Here is a 12731-nt window from a genome sequence, read left to right as displayed (position 1 = left end):
TGACTGCCTCCAAATGCTGTCACGGGCATCATAATGGCTTTGTTTTTCACAGAGGAGAGAAAAAAAAGTTTATGTCTCAAATTAGTAGGTCTGTCATGTTCCAAATTGTTTGCATTTCTAAAAATGGATGTTGACATGTGAACAGTTATTATCTAATGCAAGACCCAAAAATCTGCCTCTTTCAAGGCAACAACGGGGTAGTCAAGGGATCCTCTGCAGACACGTGGGTCTACATCTCTCTCTCTGGATGCGGGAGTACAGTGAGTCCCCCTTCCCTCCCATGCTCCCCTCAGAGCTCAGGTTGTTTCTGAGCCTCTGGGACCTGGTCATGCCCTCTTCAGAAACCTCAACCCCCAGAAAGATCCCTAGAGACCTAATCAGAGGGTATCAGCTTCCCAGCAAGATTTCCCTAGTGCAGTGGTCTTCAGAGTGTGGTCCCCAGACCAGCAGCATCGCGATGGAACCTGTTAGCATTGCAACCCCTCAGGTGCCCACCCAATGCACGGGGAATCAGAAGCTCTGGGATGGGACCCAAAATCTGGGTTTTAACAACCCTCCAGGGAAGGCTGACGCTGCCCAAGTAGCTGAAATATAAGAACCACTGAGGGCACACTGTCCCCTCCTCCCCGCTCACAGGCACTCACTCACTACCTTCTACCGTCTCTTTCTTACTCATCCTTTCACCTCATTGTCTTCTCTCCATCTTCTACCCACCACAGCTCAGGTCACGGCCCACCTGGGTGACAACAGGAGCCTCCCAGTGGGCAGCCCCACCTCCAGGCGGCCCGCCCACCTCCAATCCTGTCTCCATTTGGAAATCAACTTTCGAGAATGTAGAAATGGTCCTCCCAGTATACTGCCTAGAGCCCTGTGAGACCTTCTAATTTCCCCAGTTCAAGGTCACAAAAGAGTTCTGCCACCATGGCCTTGGGTCAGCAGCGTTCTCCCTACCACCATATCCAATAGAGCAAACGGGGTGAAAGCAGAAGAGAACTGAGTTTCCCGTCTGTTCTGGAAAGAGCTGCTCCCATCACAACACCCCAGTGGGAAATAACCTAGGCCTCGAGTCAGACAGACATGTGTCCAAACTGCACCCCAGCTGGACATTAGCAAGACACCCTCGCCCAGACACCCAAGTCCTCATCTCTAAAAGGGGAAGGGGGCGGCCTGCACAGCTGAGTCACTGGAGAATTTAGTGACAACATGATATAAAGGTCCAGCACTCTGTCTGGCACACAGTAGGGAGTGAAGAGTTTCTAGCTACCTCCTGGTCCAGTCAACCAGCTGGTTAATTCACAGACTCTACCTGACCAGACTCCTTAGCATCTGATGCTCACCATACCGCCTGGGGAAAGCCAAAAATAGCGTCAAGGCTAATCGTTCACGAGACCCTGAGCCAATAACCCGACTCTGTTTCTCTCTCCCTTAGAAGTTGTGTTTTCTCTTCTGCATCCATTTACCTTGGGGCTGTTCTGTTTGCACCACTGTCTGAGAAAAACCAACATTTCCTGGATGTCTTACCTGGGATGGTGTCTGATAGTGACATATTCCTTCAGGCAGTGAATATTGAGAAGTGAGGAGTAGCACATTCTTCAACAACAACCCAGAGCACAGATATGCCACACACACACACACACACACACACACACACACAAACACCTACACGCTGGAACTTGGACGGACTTGCAGGGCCACCCAACGGGGACACACGTGTGGCACCGCGTCACACACAGACACCAGGACTCTTTGTGCCTCCACTGATCGGTGTCAAATCTGACAACACCTGGACAAAAGAGCTGGAAAAAGCCATACAGTACCTTTTGGTGACTTAAGTGTCGCCACTGCCCAGTCACCATCAGAACTTCCTAAAAAAATAACAATGGAGAGATGCTGATCTGCTGGCCGGCTTCCCATGTCCGCTGCGTCCTCACCCCCAGGTGCTGCTGCTGGCAGCCCCAGCTGCAGCCTCCACGGGGCGGGCAGGCCTCAGGGGCCCTGGGCGATGGGCGAGAGACCAAATGTGCAAATGTGATTCTGCACGCCCGCGTGCACCTCCTTCTGCAAAGCCATGCAGCGGTATCAGGATAACGCCCAACAGAGGGTCAGAAGAAGTCCCCTGAAAAAGGCCTAGATGTTTTCAGTTATATTAGGGAGAGAGAGAGATTTCTTAGGCAGTGAATCTGGCTCTGAATTTCAATCCTCTAAGAAAGAAAGGAAAACTTGAGTTGCATGAGGTCACTTTGGCCAATGACAACACTCTGTTGACAAGAGATACATTTTGATCCTGTTTTAGTGCAATCCCTCTCCTGAAAAGGGTTGGTGGGAGGGAGCACTGTTAGCCCCAAATGCAAGGTTCGGGCCAGGCTCTGCGAACTGCAACTTTATATGCTGGGTGGCAGGTCCCCAAGGGATAGGGGCTGAAATACTGTTGAATGAATGAATGCATTCAAGTTTCTCCATGGAGTCACTTTTCCTAAGGGTGGGAAATTCCCCTAAATGCTAAAGGGATCAAGTTTGTTATCTGAGAATCCCATAATGCTTGGCATATTGTTTATAAATCAGTTTCTCCAAGTTGAATTTCATTTCAGGTGTACTGAATGAGCCCTGGGGGATCACACATTATTAGCAGATCCCCCTGGTGGTCCTTTCCATAAAGTCAAAGATGGCAAGAAGGACAATGTCTGCACCCTACCTACCACTGTCTTTGATAGGCCTTCTCCGTAAGAATGGGTTTTACTCAAAGCAGGGCAAACCCACCCACGTGTCCGTGCAGTAGCCTCTGCCCATTGGCTGGAGGCCTAGCCAATCAGCGCACGCCACTAGCTCCCCTTTCCTTTCTTAGGAATCTACCTGGAAAGCCCAAGTCCTCAGCATTTCTGCACAATATCCAGAGATAGATCAGGCTGCCAGCTGAGAGGAGTGACAGGGAACATTCTGTGTGATCTGAATGATTACAGAGCACAGATCCAGCCTCATTTAAACATTTCCGGTTGGCCTCCCAGGCGTGCCAGAGGACGATCAAATTGCCACATTCCCCCTGCGGATATGAACTCAACACCCTCATCACTCACAACAGAGGGGAAATGACGGGACAGGAGAGTGACAAAGTTAAAATTAAGTGAGACCCGCCTGGGATGACTGGATGTTTCTTCTCCCTCTGAGCCAGGATCATTGAGATCTGGAAATAGTGATGGGGCCCCAAATCTTCTGTTGCGGGTGGATGCAAGCCTGGTTCAGTCACTGAGTCATTGACACCAACGAGGCCATCTTACTCCCAAGTCAAGTTCATCACTTGAAGGCAGGAACCATGCCCAGGCCGTGGCCACCCCTGTCCCCACTACCTAAGACGGGGCTTAGCTCTGACAAGGCGCTAACTAGTTTTCTTTCATAAATCCACTGAAAATAAGGACACTTAGTCAGATGGCACACAGGCTTCCAAATATATACTGAAGGTCCCACTACATGCTTGGTGCCCCTAGTGGACATTAGATAAAAATTTGTTGGGTGAAAAATCAAACACTTAGTAAAAGGGGATGGATCTAAGGCACTAAGAGGAAAGGGACATGAGGGAACTTTCTGGGTGATGAAATATTTCTTATCCTTACTGGGATGTCGGTTATCCTAGAGTATGTATATTTCAACAATCACACTATTGTAAAATCATGATCTGCATTATTTCAGCACATGTAAGTTATATTTTATCTATAGTAAACCAATTATACTCAGCACCATGGGAAAACTTGCAACTTCAAACAAAGAAAAACAGTATTTTAGTAAGTTCTCCCTCCAAAAAAGGGGGAATGGTACTCCCAAACCTTTTTTTTTTTTTTTTTTTTGACCTGGTTACAACCACCTGATGCCATAAATTGCTCTCTGGAAGACAGAATTATTTCACTGAAAGAACACAGGATTCTGAATCAGATAATCCTGAATATGACTCTTGGCTCTACCATTTACCAGAAGTGTGACTCTGGGAAAACTGCTTAACTACACTGAGCCTTAGTTTCACCACCTGCAAGAATGGGACCAAGACTTCCCTCAAAGTTAAACTAGTAGAAGTCAATCCATGGCTGAGGCGCTCATGCATCACTTAGGGTTTTCACACGTGATTCCTACAGCAAGATGGAAGAGGGAGTTCCTGCCATGTTGAAGTGCGTTATTGCTGTGGTTTTAAACAGGGCCATTGGAAAAGGTAACATGGTTCTGGCAAAATAGTCCCTTGTCTGTCAAATAGCAACAGAAAAAGTATTTTCTCATTAAAATTTTAATGTAAAAATGAAGGCATTGTGGCATTTTATTGATAATGCTGGTATGCCCTGTCTCTTTCTCTCATTGAGTAGCCGGGGTTGTACTGTGGCATCTGAAGGGCACATGGTCAGGAGTTTAACTTTTAGCTGCATAGAGAAAAAAACTGGACATGGGGCCAATAGGAGATAAATGCCAACGTGTGGGCGATTTTCTGTTTGCAAGGGCTTTTTCCAGCTCTGGAGGCAGGAGCCACCCCTCTCTAAGCCATCAGGTAAGCCTTAAGGATATTTTCCCAAACACCTCTGTCTTGTCAACATTGACCTATGAAGAACCATAAAATGGGTTCTCACACCGTAACTACCCACCACACGGGTGGCTCCAGCCAGGGAACTCATAGGCTTAATTAAGTTTTCAGGTTACATTTCAACTCAGTCTATCACAAGACACACTTCTTGTCTTCAGTTTTAGTGGACGATATGTCTAAAATGTTTAAATCCTCATTTCTGACTTAGGAAGGAGAGTCAGTTGGATGAAACTGAAGCTTTTTGTGATAGACTGTAGTAGCCATATGTCTGGGCATGGAACTTCATTGTTCAGGCTATGGATGGGGCAGTGAAGAGGTCTGGCTGACTGCGGGTCCTTAGGACAACTCAGAAGAGTCCTTCGCTGTTTGCTTGCTTGCTTGTTTGTTTTATCAGATCCTCAGTGTGAGTTAGCTTCCTTGTATGTCTTTCCCATTAAACTGGGATAAACTCTCCCCCCCTCAAAATGACAGCTGAGCAATTGCATGTTAATCAAGGTACTGGTCTGCCTTGGAGATTCAAGGAAAAATATGGCCAACAAACAACTCTGGTCTGGAGACTTAAGTATGTGGCAGTATTTACTGAGGATTGACTGTGTGTCAGGCTAAGCACATTCTGTGCACTACATCATTAAATATTCCCAACAGACGATTAGCTGTCTATTTTTATTATCTTCATTTTACAGAGGGAGAATCGGAGACCTGAGGATGTTAAGTAATCTCTGAAATTATTTGATAAATGTCTGAGCGAGGTCTTAAACTCGGAGGCCATGCTACATTCTGCCATCTTGCTGATCATCTCATGCTCCTGACTTGATGTGGTGCCCAACACACACTATTATTCACTGATTTTACAAATACATATTGGGGGGGGGCGCCTGGGTGGCTCAGTCGTTAAGCGTCTGCCTTCGGCTCAGGTCATGATCCCAGGGTCCTGGGATCAAGCCCCACATCGGGCTCTCTGCTCAGCGGGAAGCCTGCTTCTCCCTCACCCACTCCCCCTGCTTGTGTTCCCTCTCTCACTGTCTGTCAGATAAATAAATAAAACCTTTAAAAAAATTTTTTTAAAAATTTAAAAAAACAAAACAAAACACAAATACATATTGGGAGCACTCATCAAGTCCCCCAACATGGTAGGAGGTTCTGGGGATGCATTGATGAATGGGACAGATGTGGTTCATGCCTCAACGGGACCTACAATCAAGGGAGAGCAGATTAAGTGTCTAAAGAATGAGTGAGTGAATGAATGAATGAAACACACCTCCTTGTACAGAGTCTGAAGAGGTTTAGCTTCTGACATTTCCTTAGTGTGTGCTCATCTTTTACTGATAATTGGGCAGTGAACCCCTTGGGAACAGAGGCCATTCTGCAGTCACATGCTGTATCCCTGAACTGTAGAGAGAAAAGAGTTCTCTTTAAACATGAATGTGATTTCAATAAGCAACTAAAATAAAAGAAAATAAACCAACAGTCACATCCTTTTCTCTCTGGGTTGGCAATGAATGGATGGGATATATTTAATGGCCCCCACAGGTATTCTAATAACTAGAATGAGTGGTATTGTTTCATTTTCTATTTTAAAATTTCCTCACTTTTCATTTCTCATTTTTCACTTGAAGAAGTTGAGGTCAGAGAGTCTCAGTGACTGGCTCAAACTACCCGATGTTCTGGATATTAAAGCCGCCAAGAGAAATTTATTTTCCAGGGGTATTTTTGAACTTGGCAGTTAACCCTAAAGGCTGTCCAAGGCTCTCCTTATTTACTAGAAATTTTTAGAAAATAAGTCTGGTTATCAGAGGCTGCAGAGCTTCCAACAGCAAACAATTTTTTAAACAATTTCTCTCCCCGGTGGTAATGATTTCACTAATGAAATGCACTTCATCATCCACCACACATCATGGTGTGAATTATGCCTTAATAAAGAACCCTTCAAAGAACATTTATTATGGGATTTGCATTTCATTTGTGCAGGCAGATGCTGGACACCTGGGTAAGCCATTGGGTCAGGCAGTCCCACTGGATCTCCATTCATTAGGAGTCACAAGACCATCAGTGACTCAGATAAAGTTTGTCAACTCAGAGAAGAAGAGGGGCACATCAGCCATATCCAGGATTGTGGAGGGTTCTCTAAATACGATCCTTCAGAGTTTTCTAGAAGATTAGGGGTGCTTCCTTACAACTAAGCTATTCTTTGATTCATGCCAAAGACAAGCTCATTCATTCATTCAGCAACCATTTCAGAAGTTCTCGCTTTGTGGAAGAAACAGTTACTTAAGGAGGGTAAGATATATTTTCGTGCTGCAAATTTAATTCTCAATGCCCTGCAGACATTTGCCATGCACGGGATCCCTGTATAAATCCTGGAGAAAATCAAGGAGCATTGTGGGAATATCTATCCCATTATTTACCCAAATAGCTACGGAGTTTTGAGGGGGGACAAGACACTGGGCCTAAGCTGAAGAAATGAATTGTTTAGGGTAATGTAACCAGTTCAAAAGGAAAAAGATGTCTGGGTTGATTTTTTTTTAATGCCAAAAGAAGAATCAAATAGAACCAGCAGACGCCATTTATCACCTAAATGCAAAGCTCAGGAAGGGGGTGGGGGAGGGGGCACCAAACAGTGTATGAACACTTTGCAGCTACATCGGTGCAGACGCCCTGACTCTCTCTCTCCTAGGCAACAGCCCTCAGCTCTTCCTACTAATATTTGAGTCTATTTGGACACGCTTAGGATGCATATGCTGTGCAAACATGCAGTAGGGAACAGAGGGAGCCTGTGGTCATGGGGTATACGTGAGGGCTGAGCTGGGTGTAGAAATTCAACACGAAACGTGGGAACTGGTACGTAAGTCCTTGCGGGGCTTAGGATTTAGAAAAGCCTGTGTGCCCTCGTATTAGAAATTTGGTCTGCCTGTCTTTGAGTGACTCCATCTGGAAGTCCTAGGCGATGGGGAAGAAATAGGAATTCCTAAAGATCCTTGTGGTTCCAATGCTTACCGAGTTCCCACTATACGCATAGCCCTCTGCCGAGCATCAAGATGCCTGTTTTGTGCCTCTATATGTTGGGAGACCAGGGTCCCCACAAGCATCACAGACAGGTGACAGTGTCTGGGATTTGGTTTCTGGTGTCAGTGTGTAATGGAATTAGGATATTTGACGCTGGAATTGATCAGCAAGTGTCTCCCATCCCATCTCTGACGAGGGAAGACATGAAGACAAGCAGCTGATAACAAAAGCAAGCATGCGGCCTGTGAGTCTTGCGTCTGCCCCAAGTTTGACTTCACGATGGCTGTGGCTTCCGCCCTGTAGGACTCTTGCATGAGCGATGTGTTCAGGAGCCTGGGCCACCATCAGGGTCACTGTCACCCTCCCTCGTGTGTGAGCTAGGCTGTGAGAGGCAGGCTCTGGAGTGATAAAAACCTACAGGCGGCTTGATTTGGGGCAAATGAAATTAGACCCCCTTGACTCTTGGTCTCCTAATCTGAAAACTGGGATAATAATTGTGTCTTCCTCTTTGGATCCCTGTGAGAAAGCAAGGCAGGATGTATGAAAAGGTCCAATGCAATGTCTGGCACTTTGATAAGAGCCCAGTTAGCACAAGCTCCAGGCAGCGTGCCCCATCCTGAAGAGTGGAAGTTGCCTGAGATGGGGGCGTGCACTTACCAACTTCTCAGAGATGGGATGACTACGGGGGTGATGGATGTTACCCACTACAGGGCAAGGTATTCAGACACCGGGTGTCCTGGATTCCCTGAGGATTCACGAGGGCAGATGGTGGATGACCAAGGGGCTGGGCTATCAGTCGGATCCAAATGAGCCTCCAGGCCCTTCTCCCCGGGAAACAGTCCCCACATGTGTCCCTCACTCACCCACCCTGCCCCATGTGGCAAGGTAGGACTCGATCCAGAGAAGCAGCAGCCCAGGGGCTCTGCTTCCCAGCAACCTGGGCCCCAGGTAGGAGACCAAGAATATGTGTGAGGCAGACGGACAGAGAGAGAGAGAGAGAGGAAAGAGACCAAGAGAGAAAGACAGAGACAGAGAGAGACACAGATTCTGAGAAAGAAGAAGATGCGAAAGAAAAGGAGAAGTAGGAAGAAAAAGCAAGAGGACTAGAAAAAAACAGAGGGAACGAGAAAAAAAGTGCAGAAAAGTAGAGGAGAAACAGAACAGCACTCACCGACTGCCTTCAAGGAGGCGTACTTGTTGAGCTCTTTGCCCGGCAGCTGCTGTTCGTAGGGGTTGGAGATCTGGCCCAGGCTAGGGTACGAATGTGGATGGCCCATCTGCTGGAGCAAAGGGGAGGTGGGCACTGCGTTGTTCATCTGGGTCGTGTCTGCAAGGGAGGAGATAGCAGGACATGGTCACAGGTGGAGCAGGACCTTCTACCCATGCCCACCATCGCTGGGTCCCAATCTGCCCACCCTCCGGGGACATGAGAGGAGAGCAACAGACACATCAGAACAAGCGGCTCCAGGATCCTCCCTGGAAAGCAGCTGAAGTTGGATGGGTAATATATATATATGTATATATAATAGATGATTAACTTCAATCATAGTCATGGAAATGCAAGTCAGAACAACAAGGAGAAGCCATTCCTTTGCCAAGAGATGGGCAAACATTACAAGTATGGAAAGGACACCATACTGGCAAAGATGTGGGAAACTGGCCAGTCTCATAACCTCACATGGGAGCCCAATTTGCCATATTTGCAGAAAGGACCATGGCAGTGTGTCTGGAAACATAAAGTGAAGGTATACTTTGACCAAATAATACAACTTCTGGGGATTAAGCCTACAGAAACAGCATCAGAATTCATGGATGTTTGTTCAGAGATGTTCTTTACACCGTTGTCTGTAAAGTGACAAAAATGCACACGCACAGAAACAACCTGAATTCCTACAGATGGTAATTCTTAAATAAATTATTGTACATCCATACTACACAATGTGTACATATCATGGAGCTGTTAGGAAAAAATGTGTTTAAAAATGAATTAACCCTAGGGGTGCCTGGGTGGCTCAGTCAGTTGAGCTGCCGATTCTTGATTTCGGCTCAGGTCATGGTCTCAGGGTCTTGGGATTGAGCCCCACCTCAGGCTCCATGCTCAGCAGGGAGTCTGCTTCTCTCTCTCTCCCTCCCCTCCTCCTCTCTCTCTCTCTCTCTCTTTGTCTCAAATAAATAAATATATATATATTTTTAAATGAGTTAACTCTATACAAGTCAACCTGGATAGTTTCTTTTGGGTTATATTGTTAAGGGAGAAAAAGCAAATGTGAAAGTAATGCATATAATATAGCATCTTTGTTAAAGAAAAGAAAATCTATGCATGTTGCTTGAGTGGTGCGATTTGCAAAGACAGGAAAAAAATATGCAAAGGCACACGAACCAAGTATTGGCTACTTAGAGGGAATGGGGTTCATGGGGAGAGAGGTTCAAGAAGTCTGCTTGGAGGGAATATTATCTGAGCTGAAATCCAGAAGTCTAGATGCGGTTATGTGTGGGTGAAGGTGGAGGGCGCTGGGGAGGGTGTTCAGGGCAGAGGGAAGGGCATGGCCAGAAGCCCTGAAATTGGAGGGGAGGCAGTGTTTTCAGCAATGCAGGATGCCGCACCCTTCCCTTGAGGCACAGGTGGTGCAGAACAGAGTGTGAGCCAAGTGGAAGGAGGTGGGGCTGGACAGGCCGGCGGGGCCCAGGAGGCCTTGTGAAGGCTTTCCCCTTCACCCTGAGAGCAGTGGGATGGACAGAGTGAAGGGAAGAGTGAGACGAGGTGGAGTCCAGATGAGGTGATTATGGTTCAGCTTCAGGCAGGAAATACAGGTTCTCCCCAGCTTCAGGAAGTGCATGTACAGATCCAGATAAACATGGCAGTGGATGCTTGTGCTGCCTTGGAAGATCGCCTTTCCCTGGCATGTGTGCCCATTTCCCGGCTGCTGTTTTGGCTGCACACAGCTCACAGCTGCCCCTCACACCCAGGAAGTTATTCTCAGGAACCACTGCCCTGGGTTTAGTGTGCTTCGTGCACCTCACCCTCAACACCAGCGGTGGTCGGCAACCAGAGCCTCGCTGACACTAGGACATGCAGACCAGCCCTCTGCCTCAAAGTAGGGACGGCTTTATGAAGCAGTGGATGCTCCAGAGCTCCCAGGGATCGGAACAAGCAACCTTCTTTCCTAAAGGGCCAGACTATAAATAGTTCAGTCTTTATGGGCCACGCAGACTTGTTACAAATACTCAACTCTGCCCCTGTAGCAAGAAAGCACAGACATGATGTCAATGAATGGGTGTGGCTGTGTACCAATAAAACTTTATTTATAAAAACAGGTGGCTGCTAGATTTGGTCCAAGGGCCATAATTTAACTACCCCTGGTCCAGACTTTATCTGAGACTGAGACCCCATCTTTGAGTGTCTCCTTTATCTTTCCTATTTTGTTACCCTCACAACCTGAGAGGGGCGTGTGCATGCGTCTGTCTGTGTGTCTGTAGCACTCCCTCAGAGTCTCATACACCTAAACCCATCTCTCAAGGGCTGCTTCTAGACAATTCAACCCATGACATATACGGAATATGTTTGGCTTTAGAAACCAATACACCCAAATGGGAAGAGGCAGGGAGACCACAGCTGAGACACAGAGATAAGAAGAGCACTTTTTAGGGGTGCCTGGGTGGCTCAGTCAGTTAAGCGTCTGCCTTCGGCTCAGGTCATGATCCCAGGGTCCTGGGATCGAGCCCTGCATCAGGCTCCCTGCTCAGCGGGAAGCCTGCTTCTCCCTCTCCCGCTCCCCCCTCTCTCACGGTCTCTTTCGCTGTCAAATAAATAAATAAAATCTTAAAAAAAAAAAAGAGCACTTTTTTTTTTTTAAGATTTTATTTATTTATTTATTTGAGAGAGAGAATGAGATAGAGAGCATGAGAGGGGGTAGGGTCAGAGAGAGAGGCAGACTCCCTGATGAGCAGGGAGCCCGATGTGGGACTCGATCCCGGGACTCCAGGCTCATGACCTGAGCCGAAGGCTCGCTTAACCAACTGAGCCACCCAGGCGCCCAAGAAGAGCACTTTTTATCACTGCACATGCACACAAGACCAACTGCGTAATGGGAAGGTCAGCAAACATATGCCACGTATCCCAGCCTCTGGCCAGCATGTGAGGAAGTAGGTGTATCCTTCTGCCATGATAGCTTTTTGGCTGAGATTCAGTGGAGGGCTGGGAAGGCCCAAGCTTAATGAAATCATGGAAGAGGTGTTGCATAAGGTACAGCTTTTGCTGAAGCATGGACCCTAAGAAATGAGCGTGTGATCCAAATTGGGCAAATCACGATGCCTCCTTCTCATAGTAACTGGGCCGGAAGCAAGCATGTGATCTAGGCTGCACCAATCAGAATGCTTCCCTGAGTTTTTCTCTCTGGAACCTTGGAAGTAAGGAGCCAGGAGGTCATGGATTCAAGTGAGTTTGAACCTACCATGTGTAGGTTCACATGGTAGGTTCAAACTTTTTTGAAAAAGAAGTTTTTATTTTTTTTATTGGGAAGGAATAAGGACAACAGGAGGAAAGCTGAGAAGATAGGAAAGCCCCTTTCTACTAAGTTAGTATGCTCTGGGGTTACTGTCCCTTGCAATGTAGAGTTTGGACTAGTGTAGTTGTCACATGGATTCCCTCTGGGAAGTGAAGCTGACCAGAAGGGAGGTTGCCCAGGTGGCTATAAAGAAAGGCCTGGGGGTTGTGTCAAGATGGCAAAGGCATTGCTTCTGGGTATTCTACAGAGATTAAGTAGAAATTTCAAATGGCCTCAGTAGTAGATTGGGAATGCCCAAAGACATTCATAAGCTAATTTACTAATGTCTTCATGGCAAGTCGTGTTTTTTCACTCCTGGAAGTAGATCCCAACCATGAGCCTGTCTAGTTAAAGAGCTGACCTCTCCCAAGCCCACCCTTTCTCCCAACTCCTTGCTCCCTCAATCCTAGATCTCACCCACTAGGCTCAAATTTTGTTTCCAGGCCTGCCAGGGGAAATGCTAAACACTTAATTAAAGAAAATAAAAAATCTGTAGAGATGTTCCTCATCACTTGGAACAGTCTTTTATATTATTCAACAGAATATTTAATATGCTATTATAAAGTATTTTCTTCTGGATGATTTCTCCCAAGTCTTGAGCTACCTCAAGGGCAGTGAGTAGTTCCTTAATG

At 46.7% G+C, this 12731-nt stretch overlaps 1 protein-coding gene across 1 annotated transcript in view; it reads right to left on the bottom strand.

The window, feature by feature from the left end:
• Nucleotides 1-12731, bottom strand: part of SHISA9 (shisa family member 9) — a 291042-nt gene that overhangs the window by 19457 nt on the left and 258854 nt on the right. The window contains exon 3 of the mRNA XM_064590370.1: nt 8727-8882. Coding sequence (XP_064446440.1) covers nt 8727-8882 — 156 coding nt within the window. The remainder of the gene's footprint in view (nt 1-8726; nt 8883-12731) is intronic.

Source organism: Mirounga angustirostris, unplaced genomic scaffold (genome assembly GCF_029215605.1).
Source record: "Mirounga angustirostris isolate CCGP_5_RB_7025 unplaced genomic scaffold, mMirAng1.0.hap1 SCAF_5, whole genome shotgun sequence".
NCBI lineage: Eukaryota > Metazoa > Chordata > Mammalia > Carnivora > Phocidae > Mirounga > Mirounga angustirostris.
Note: the sequence above shows the minus strand (reverse complement) of the source record. Positions and strands in the feature narration are given on the sequence as shown.